Source organism: Perkinsus marinus (assembly GCF_000006405.1).
Source record: "Perkinsus marinus ATCC 50983 genomic scaffold scf_1104296975980, whole genome shotgun sequence".
NCBI lineage: Eukaryota > Perkinsozoa > Perkinsida > Perkinsidae > Perkinsus > Perkinsus marinus.
The window spans coordinates 1-9,919 of NW_003200578.1; the positions used below are offsets into that span (position 1 = coordinate 1).

Here is a 9,919-nt window from a genome sequence, read left to right on the forward strand (position 1 = left end):
TCGGTAGCTCAGTCGGCAGAGCGCGTGCCTTTTAAGCCCGTGGCCGCGGGTTCGAGCCCCGCCCGAGGTGCGCATGCATCAATAAGTGGTTTTTAGTCTATGGTTTACTGGAAATTGCCTTGGAAGGGTTTAGGGGTCCATTTTTACTAGGTCAAGTGCTGCATTCGTCTCGGTATTTCAGTCGGCAGAGCGCGTGCCTTTTAAGCCCGTGGCCGCGGGTTCGAGCCCCGCCCGAGGTGCGCATATATCATCAAGCGGTTTACAGTCTATGGTTCACTGGGAATTGTCTTGGAAGAGTGTAACGGTCTATCTTTTACTAGTTTAAGTGCTGCATTCGCCTCGGTAGCTCAGTCGGTAGAGCGCGTGCCTTTTAAGCCCGTGGCCGCGGGTTCAAGCCCCGCCCGAGGTGCGCATACATCAATAAGTGGTTTTTAGTCTATGGTTTACTGGAAATTGCCTTGAAAGAGTTTAGGGGTCCATTTTTACTAGGTCAAGTGCTGTATTCGCCTCGGTAGCCCAGTCGGCAGAGCGCGTGCCTTTTAAGCCCGTGGCCGCGGGTTCGAGCCCCGTCCAATGTGCGCATACATCAATAAGTGGTTTTTAGTGTAAGATAACGCCGTGGCGTTATCTGATGTGAAATCGCCACGTCACGCAGGGGGACAATCAATTGTGTTGAGACAGGAGCCGCGAAATCAGACTTAGCTAAGCTACGCTAAGTTCCACCTACAGGGGAATTCGGTCTCTCCCTTCACGGCTGTTCGGTTGCTCTGAGAGTTTCCTCTCCCGACAGCCTTCTGGCCTTCCCTTAAGGCCAGATCAACTCGAACTCAACCCACCCACCTCAACCCTTGTTACTGGGGGGTCTCTGGTTGCTTGCCGCACAGCAGAGTACCGTCAAGCAGCCAGGGTCCGAGTTCCAGCCCTTCGGCATCAGGCCGCGGATTGGAACTCCTCTCCCAACCCCAGTGACTATGGGATTTCAGTCTATGGTTTACTGGAAATTGCCTTGGAAGAGTTTAGGGGTCCATTTTTACTAGGTCAAGTGCTGCATTCGCCTCGGTAGCTCAGTCGGCAGAGCGCGTGCCTTTTAAGCCCGTGGCCGCGGGTTCGAGCCCCGCCCGAGGTGCGCATATATCATCAAGCGGTTTTCAGTCTATGGTTCACTGGGAATTGTCTTGGAAGAGTGTAACGGTCTATCTTTTACTAGTTTAAGTGCTGCATTCGCCTCGGTAGCTCAGTCGGCAGAGCGCGTGCCTTTTAAGCCCGTGGCCGCGGGTTCGAGCTCTGCCCGAGGTGCGCATACATGATGTATGATACATCATCAAGTGGTTTTTAGTCTATGGTTTACTGGAAATGCCTTGAAAGAGTTTATAGGTCCATTTTTACTAGGACAAATGCTGCATTCGGCTGGGTAGCTCAGTCGGCAGAGCGCGTGCCTTTTAAGCCCGTGGCCGCGGGTTCGAGCTCCGCCCGAGGTGCGCATACATCATTAAGTGGTTTTTAGTCTATGGTTTACTGGAAATTGCCTTGGAAGAGTTTAGGGGTCCATTTTTACTAGGTCGAGTGCTGCATTCGCCTCGGTAGCTCAGTCGGCAGAGCGCGTGCCTTTTAAGCCCGTGCCTTTTAAGCCCGTGGCCGCGGGTTCGGGCCCCGCCCGAGGTGCGCACACATCATTAAGTGGTTTTTAGTCTATGGTTTACTGGAAATTGCCTTGGAAGAGTTTAGGGGTCCATTTTTACTAGGTCAAGTACTGCATTCGCCTCGGTAGCTCAGTCGGCAGAGCGCGTGCCTTTTAAGCCCGTGGCCGCGGGTTCGAGCCCCGCTCGAGGTGCGCATGCATCATAAAGTGCTTTTTAGTCTATGGTTTACTGGAAATTGCCTTGGAAGAGTTTAGGGGTCGATTTTTACTAGATCAAGTGCTGCATTCGCCTCGGTAGCTCAGTCGGCAGAGCGCGTGCCTTTTAAGCCCGTGGCCGCGGGTTCGAGCCCCGCCCGAGGTGCGCATACATCAATAAGTGGTTTTTAGTCTATGGTTTACTGGAAATTGCCTTGGAAGAGTTTAGGGGTCCATTTTTACTAGGTTAAGTGCTGCATTCGCCTCGGTAGCTCAGTCGGCAGAGCGCGTGCTTTTTAAGCCCGTGGCCGCGGGTTCGAGCCCCGCCCGAGGTGCGCATATATCATCAAGCGGTTTTCAGTCTATGGTTCACTGGGAATTGTCTTGGAAGAGTGTAACGGTCTATCTTTTACTAGTTTGAGAGTTGTAGTTGCCTTGGTAGCTCAGCTGGCAGAGCGCGTGCCTTTTAAGCCCGTGGCCGCGGGTTCGAGTCCCGCTCGAGGTGCGCATGCATCATAAAGTGCTTTTTAGTCTATGGTTTACTGGAAATTGCCTTGGAAGAGTTTAGGGGTCCATTTTTACTAGATCAAGTGCTGCATTCGCCTCGGTAGCTCAGTCGGCAGAGCGCGTGCCTTTTAAGCCCGTGGCCGCAGGTTCGAGCTCCGCCTGAGGTGCGCATACGTCATCAAGTCGTTTTTAGTCTATGGTTTACTAGGAATTGTCTTGGAAGAGTGTAGCAGTCTATCTTTTACTATTTTTAATGCTGCATTCGCCTCGGTAGCTCAGTCGGCAGAGCGCGTGCCTTATAAGCCCATGGCCGCGTGTCCGAGCCTCGCCCGAGGTGCGCGTACATCATCAAGTGGTTTGTAGCCTATGGTTTACTAGAAATTGTCTAGAGGAGTCCCTAGACTGGGCGATGGTTGACATAGCTTGCCGTGGTGATCGTCATCCGCACATCCGCCTGATATCTGGCTACTGCCCCTCCGATGGTCGCACTACGATGGAACAGTACCTTGAAGGCCTGTATGAGTTCATTGATGGTCATTGAGCGATACTATCCAGCGACAGCAACGCCTGGAATGGCTCATGGGGAACTCCTCCGGACGGCGGGTCCTACCAGCGCAGACGCGGCCGAAGACGAAGAAGTAAGCCCTTGCGCTAGTGTGCAGTCTACGCTCCAGGCCGACGAGGCTATTTCGGCCCGGAAGTTCCGGGAAACGAGGCTACACGATCCGAGGAAGGAGGCCTGCTCGGTGCGGACTTCAACCTGACGAGTTGAACCCGTGGAGTTCAACGAAGGTGGAGATGATACAGTGGGCCGATCGGTACGCGCACGGGTCGGCCGCGGGCGCGGCCCTCCAAGCTACGCTAGAGGCTAGCGCCGTTAGTCTAGCGGTGACAGAGTTCATTATTCTCTTATCTTTTCCCAGACGCGATAAAGAACCGCGACGCAGGTTAGTGTGAGTGTCATCCAAGTCTCCATAGCCGGCTGAGGTGGCGCGGATGCGAACAGATGTGTGAACCTCTGATGGCTTTCACGGTCAAATCGCAGTACTGAACACTAGGCTAGTGCCACTGGCGTCAGACCGGCCTTATGCCAGACGGGCTCTCGAGAGCCATGAAGCCGAAGAAGACGCTGAGAGAAGAGAAGATGGGCATGTCTAGCAGCATGCACTGCATGCCATGCAGGGCCATTTAGGGTGACCGAGCTCCATCACCAGGTCGATCGTCCGACTCACTGAGTGAGTCTTACGGGAGTGAGTCTCACTCCCGTAAGCTCTTGTCCCACAGAGTAGGTTCTTGATCCTCATGGCTGAGGTATACACGTTAGCTGGGTTGTATCTAATACTGACCACTGAGCAGCAGCGTAGTGTCTCGTGAGTTGTACTTTGGAAGATGCCTCAACTTCTCAGGTCGCGTAGCAAAGTTAACACATATTTAATCTAACTTTGAAAGATAGTTGTGATAGTCAGCATAATTTCTGTCTCCAATTGATCTTGCTCCGTTTATGAGATTCGTGCAATTTGCAGTTGCACGCATACACATATATTAAGCTAAGTCTGAGCAGATGGCTCTAGTGAGGTCTAATCGGCCCTTAACCACAGAAGTTGAGTTGCCCAGTTGCACATCCATAGTTATCCGAACGTCTATCTCAGCGACAATAATCTAACACAGTTCTATCAATTAGCTATGGTATCGTTGTCTGTTGTCTTATGTGTTCTATCTCCACCAACGGAGGTGTGTTGTCACAACACTGTTGTGTCTACTAGACATACTCTAGACTAGAGTATTACAATAGTCAACTCTAATCGAAAGTCTAATCCTCTCGCAGTAAAGACCATCTGACCAGGCTCTAAAGGGCGGCCGTTTGGAGACACAGTTACATCACCATAGTCTTCGCTCGGCTCGAAGTAGAACCACCCCTTAATTGTCTTGCCAGGGACCGCCTTCCTTGTGGGAAAGAGCACCTGGCGACAATAGCGGCTAGAGCGTTGGGAAATGGTACCTGCAACTTGCAGTGTAGCACGCTACTGCAGAATCCTACGGAAAAAGTATAATCCGAAGTATGGCAGCCAAGTGCGCCACATGCACGCACACATCGTATGCATGAGCGTGATGCCCTACTCGCACTTCACATCAAGAAGACCTCGTTCGGACGGTAAGACGAGAATTCGGCTCCAACGCGGATTAGAAGTGTATGAGAGTTTGCCCGGAACTTATCAACGCGACTCTCAGGAGTTGCCATTAAGACGATCAATAATTGACTACTAAGACGTATGCCTTATCGAAGCTCGAGTATACGAAATACTACGGCTACCCACTACGACCCAGTTGGATACTGTGTATGAATAGAGGACTGGCCATGGCTCGGCCCGAGCGAAACACACGTGCTCGAACGTCGCATTTAGCGTCAAAAGATGGACAAAAAGGTAATAGCGAGTGGCATAACTTGCAGCAGATCTTATATTGTTACGAACAGAAGCAAGCTACTCGCTGTTAGGCATCACCTTCTATTTGACTAGACATTGAGGGTCGTAGTCTATGGCCGCTTCCTCAGCAGAGTTCAAGATGTGGGAAACGATACAAAACGAGCTCATCTATGATAATGAAGTGATGGTGCCAATGTGCTCCGTTCCGTCATTTGGTAGTTGGACCGAAACGATTCCTCAAAACAATTTTTGTCGAGGTCGAGCACTGATACCGGAGGCGTCATGATATGAGAAGTGCCAGCACACTAATGATACAAACAAAGAAGAAAAGTGAATATAATCGAAGCTAGTAAGTGTGGGAGATGAGGGGATAGTACTTGTGCCATGAGGGACGCCAAAAGAGTAATCTGATACCAGCATCGAAGGTTAACCCAGCGGTCAACTTCCACCTCTCCAAGTATTGGTCGAAGGTGACGGCCACGTAGTTGAACCTGATACTTGCACTTGCACTAGGGAAGGGTATCGATGCGCTTGTTCCGATGCCTCCTTTAACTTCCACGAAGTTTTTAGGGCCAGCACGAAGAGCAAGGGTACTGGTAAGAGTGGCCTGAATGATGTTACCGACCGGTCTAGGAAGATGCACCGTGAAATGCGCCCAAGCCACGACAGACGCAGTGCATACGCCAGTGTGAACATTACGGTTACAACCACCCAAGGCGTGGACGCATACCGTTACGGAGATGTAGACGGCCGACCCTAACTTGAAGACCACCGAGCAGCCAGTGCCGTGTGCATTCAAGTCAATGACGAAAGGATCGTGCTCCATCTTAATAGATAGGTCCAGGATCGCTCCAAGGCCTCTCCTCTCAACATTCGGGAACTGTACGTGAAGATACCCTTCAGCATGTTTTGAACCAGCTGCAGAAACCTTGATAGCAATACAAAGGCTATTCACCCTGGCAGAAGTCTCGCATCCCCTCGGAAACTGGAAGTCGAACGCGACGGCGGGTCCAGGAGGAGCACGAGGAGCAGCACCATTCGCGAAGTATTCGACAGCCGCCTTTCCAGCATTGTGGGCAAAATACTTGATAATTTTAGAGGTGCGGAAGTGCTGGTTCCTCAACCAGCCCACTGAGTGAATAAGTCTACCAGGATCGGAAGGTATATGTCCAGAAAGTAGACTTCCAGCTGCGTCCTTCAAGATCTGAAGATGTTCCTGCGCAGTCATTAGCCTCCTGGAGGGCAAAGGCGCCACGTTCTTGGGGACTTGGTACGCGTTGTAGAGTCGCACCTCAGCCTCTTTCGAGGTTAGAGAGCCCTCTCTCTTCTCGAAGTGGGTGAAGACCACCACCTGGTGGTGCGCATGGCCATGCTTACTGTTGCTAGCTACAAGCTTCAACGGCTTCTCTTCACGCTCGTCCATGGTGAGAGTCCAGGTATCCGGTGCTAGATTAGCGTCGTGCACATGTGAGTGGTTGAAGCCTGTTGCTGGATCTACACCTTTGAAGCCCTCCTTCACCCACGTATGCTGCCGCGCACCACCCACCACCACAGTCGAATGGAAGGTCCACCCGTCTTCTTTCAGCGACAAGGAACCACCAGCTACGATAGGCATATTATGAGCTTGAGGAGGGGCACTACCGATAAAGAACGATTCACCGTTTCTGAGACTATGCACGGATACTAGCTCCGGAGTCGTGGTCGTCATGAAGTACTGATAAGGATAGGCTGGATGAGCATCAATTCTGGCCTCAGACCCATCGCTACCGATAACCAGGTGAGACTTGAACATGAGGGACTTGCCGTCGTCCATACCGGGAAGGGTCATGCCGGCCGTGTTAGAGGCGATAGACTTGCTGCAAGGGTGGGGTTTCCCCTCGAAATCTGTGAGGCCTTCGACGCAGTAGAGTGTGGTCTCCATGTGGAACTCGTAGTGGTGAACAGCAACAGAGCCCACAAAGAGAAGGCTTCCAGAGAGGAGAGCCGTCCACATGAGAGAGTGATACTTCGAAAAAAATCTGCAGACGAGAACTCTCCGTCGAGAAGGGAGTACAATGTATCCCGTTCCTTCAATGAGAGCGAGCCCATCGAAGACTTCGTTTAGTCGCCAATCCGTAGCATAGCTGAACTCGTCGTATCGATTGAAAGGAGCAGGTGGATGTTTGCGTGTACCTGCAGGCACTCAGTGTCTCCCAACCGATTTCAAGTCTCCAACCCTCCAGAAAGGATCGGGGCCTTTGATTGGCCACCTTGCGGATGGGCAATGCTCTCCATTTTCAAGCTTCTCAGTTGTTGTCAGTAAAGTCTCAGCCGCCGCCTGCCTTATGCAATACTGGAGGTTCCAAACTCCTGTCTGCTGGAGCATTGGACGACGTGCAATCCTTAGCGTAAGCGTCTTGATCCTTCCGAAGAGTTTTTCGGACACTTCCACAGAGCGAAGATGAAGCCATGGGTGAGGTTTCGTTTCCGAGTTCGCCAAGTTCCAAGTTGGCGATTGATTGGTCTGACATTGACTTGGTTTTTCTGACCGCTGCCAGCGGCCCGCTGGCGCCATCAACTGTCTCCTTGGGCGTTGTCCCTGACGGTCTGCTCCAAGGGCTCACATGTACCGTACACGAGTAGGCTACTTCAGTGTCGTGGGGAGTGTTGGTGGGTTCCTATTCTCCTTGAATGAAACATATGTGACTGACGAGTTCTAGCGTGTAAAGTTGACCCTGGTAAGCTGGGATAAGCTTGAGCGAAAGTGTCGAAGTCGCGACGTGCCTGGCGCGTACGGAATTGGTATCACCAAGATGCATGTACTCACCATCGTGAGAAGTCCTCGTTGTCGGCGAGTCACTACGAGTCGTAGTCTACGACACTATGAGGATTTCTGATTTGATTCAAGTTCTAGTTTACCCAACTCAGCTCAGTGTCTAACAACCATTACTCCACATAATTGCGGAGCGAGCGAAGCTCATGTTACTGCGCACGAACACTAGTGTGCGTGCGTGCGTGCGTGCGTGCGTGCGTCCGTCCGTCCGTCCGTCCGTCCGTCCGTCCGTCCGTCCGTGCGTGAGCAAAAATTCCGACCCGACTAGGGCGGTTCAGAAGACAAAAAGAGTACCATTCTATCCCTCGTTGACAGATCATCAGCGTAAAAATATAGCGAAAGTGTGGCTGTTGCTTTGCCCGCTTGTTTTCGACGAAACGTTTCTCCACACAAGAGAGGAACTGCTAGCTTAGTACGTTAGTAACCAAGATTCCCGACCTAATAATCCAAGGTCTAATCTCGCGACTGTCATTTTTCTCATATGTCTTTATAAGGAGACACTTAACACTGGAGACGTCTATCCACGCCTTCTGCGTGGTCGATCACGTCGACGACGCCATACAACCTCGACAACTTTTTGTTTTTAGTCACCCAATTCCCAAAATAATTTCAATAACCTCCAGCTGATTTCTTGATAAGAAGCTCAGCGAGCTCCGCCCCTTCGCACCGAAGACCTAGTTCAGTGCAGGCGCAGTAGCCTGACTACAGCGCCAGTCCTATTCGGACTGTCCTACCGTCTGCGGCCCTTAGTCGAGTCCTCCCAAGTTGAGAGTCTCAACATATAATATAAGTCTTATATGCGTTCTCTGATCTTCCATTCGGGGCAAACAAAGGTTTAAACCCCTCTTAACTTCAGATCTCCAGCGGAAGGTTTGTGGTTTGCAGGCGAGCGAACTCTCATCTTTTAACGATAATCGTTAGGGCAGTATTGAATTGTAAGTATTTTTGACGAAAACACTGAGTGTCCTTGTTGCGCACTACACGGTACTGCCACATTCGTCGTGAGTTATGGTTCATGAACTCATCTCATCAGCTCCAGTGAGTTCGATCCCACTACAGACCCATCACTACCGATCATCACGTGAGAGCTAGTAATAAGAGCACCATCATCCATAACGGGAAGGGTCAGGTCGGCAGTCTTCGTAGCGATGGAGTCGCTGCAAAAAAGTGGCCTCTCTTGTGCATCTCGGAGACCTTCGATGCAGTAAAGTTTAGTATCCAGGTGGAACTCGTAGTAGTGATAGGCCTTGTCGGGAGTATCTGCAAGGGAGCCCACAAGGAGAGAGCTTCCAGCGAGGAGAGCCGTCCACATGGATGAGTGATACTTGTAAAGAAAACTGCTGACTATAAAAAAGTATCCTTTTTAATCAAGGAGACTGCGCAAGCCAATCGAAGGCTACGTTTCGTTGCCAATCCGTACCATAGCTGAACTCATCATATCGATTGAAAGGTGCAGGTGGATGTTTCCGCGTACCTGCTGACACTCAGTGTCTCCCAAAAAACTTCTCAAGTTTTTCGAGACACACTCTCGAGTCTCCAGCCCTCCAGGGCGGATCGGTGACTTTGATTGGCCTCCTTCTGGATTGGCAATGCTTCCTTTTCATTAGTCTCTCAGTATTGCCAGTAAAGTCTCAGCCGGCGACTGCTTTATGCAATACTGGAAATTCCGAACTCCTGTCTGCTGTAGCATTGGTGGACCGGTGTAATACAATCCAGCAATCGCAACTTTTTGCCTATATTGCGGATTTGCCAAATGCCATAATTTCTGACAGTCTCACTTTTTTGCTCTTTTGTATGTGCTGCTTTCTCAGTTACAAGGTAGCAACCACATTCACACCCTAGCAATTTCTGGTATAGGCCTTAGCAACCGAACGTTGAAAGTAGCAAGTTCCAAAGTGTTTTCCAGCAAGTCGCTCTCTTTTGCTCCTTTTTGCTGCATTGGATATTTCCCCGCATATGTTTTGCGTTGTAACTATGTAGTCTGGCATCTTTTAGGGTTTGCTCTTGTGTGATGTTCCTGCATGAAATATATGTACAAATTGGCAGTTGCCGGTATGTGACAACGCTGCGCTACTTTTATGTTTCGGCTATTTGCTCTCTTGTAACTTACGCCCTGCGGGAATATGTACTAGCGTTTTGCTCATTCGCTGCGTCTCTGTTAGCGTTATAAGCAAACTTGTCATTTTGCATTCTTCGTACGAGTAATATACAATCGAGCAAACATAGTTATGGGGTAGAATTTCTCGTTCGATTACAGTATTGCGCCTAATATACACTCTAATGCATGCTTCAACATGGAGCCGCAAGTAATCACGAGTTTGCAGTCAGAAACTATCTATGGCG

General features: G+C 50.5%; 1 protein-coding gene and 10 non-coding genes across 11 annotated transcripts; 10 read left to right on the forward strand and 1 right to left on the reverse strand.

The window, feature by feature from the left end:
* Pmar_PMAR009618 lies at window positions 1-67 on the forward strand. The gene has a single exon. It is a non-coding gene; the product is annotated as a tRNA-Lys (tRNA).
* Window positions 68-336: 269 nt separating this feature from the next.
* Window positions 337-409, forward strand: Pmar_PMAR009619. The gene has a single exon. It is a non-coding gene; the product is annotated as a tRNA-Lys (tRNA).
* Window positions 410-1,053: 644 nt separating this feature from the next.
* On the forward strand, window positions 1,054-1,126 carry Pmar_PMAR009620. Its single transcript has one exon. It is a non-coding gene; the product is annotated as a tRNA-Lys (tRNA).
* A 97-nt stretch (window positions 1,127-1,223) lies between these two features.
* On the forward strand, window positions 1,224-1,296 carry Pmar_PMAR009621. Its single transcript has one exon. It is a non-coding gene; the product is annotated as a tRNA-Lys (tRNA).
* A 278-nt stretch (window positions 1,297-1,574) lies between these two features.
* Window positions 1,575-1,662, forward strand: Pmar_PMAR009622. Its single transcript has one exon. It is a non-coding gene; the product is annotated as a tRNA-Lys (tRNA).
* A 96-nt stretch (window positions 1,663-1,758) lies between these two features.
* On the forward strand, window positions 1,759-1,831 carry Pmar_PMAR009623. The gene has a single exon. It is a non-coding gene; the product is annotated as a tRNA-Lys (tRNA).
* A 96-nt stretch (window positions 1,832-1,927) lies between these two features.
* On the forward strand, window positions 1,928-2,000 carry Pmar_PMAR009624. Its single transcript has one exon. It is a non-coding gene; the product is annotated as a tRNA-Lys (tRNA).
* A 96-nt stretch (window positions 2,001-2,096) lies between these two features.
* On the forward strand, window positions 2,097-2,169 carry Pmar_PMAR009625. Its single transcript has one exon. It is a non-coding gene; the product is annotated as a tRNA-Lys (tRNA).
* A 97-nt stretch (window positions 2,170-2,266) lies between these two features.
* On the forward strand, window positions 2,267-2,339 carry Pmar_PMAR009626. The gene has a single exon. It is a non-coding gene; the product is annotated as a tRNA-Lys (tRNA).
* A 96-nt stretch (window positions 2,340-2,435) lies between these two features.
* Pmar_PMAR009627 lies at window positions 2,436-2,508 on the forward strand. The gene has a single exon. It is a non-coding gene; the product is annotated as a tRNA-Lys (tRNA).
* A 2,602-nt stretch (window positions 2,509-5,110) lies between these two features.
* Window positions 5,111-6,757, reverse strand: Pmar_PMAR009628 (hypothetical protein; the record flags this gene model as incomplete). The annotated part of the gene is made up of 1 exon (XM_002764906.1): window positions 5,111-6,757. One exon carries the CDS (start codon window positions 6,755-6,757, stop codon window positions 5,111-5,113), a length of 1,647 nt encoding a protein of 548 aa, XP_002764952.1.
* Window positions 6,758-9,919: the final 3,162 nt, after the last annotated feature.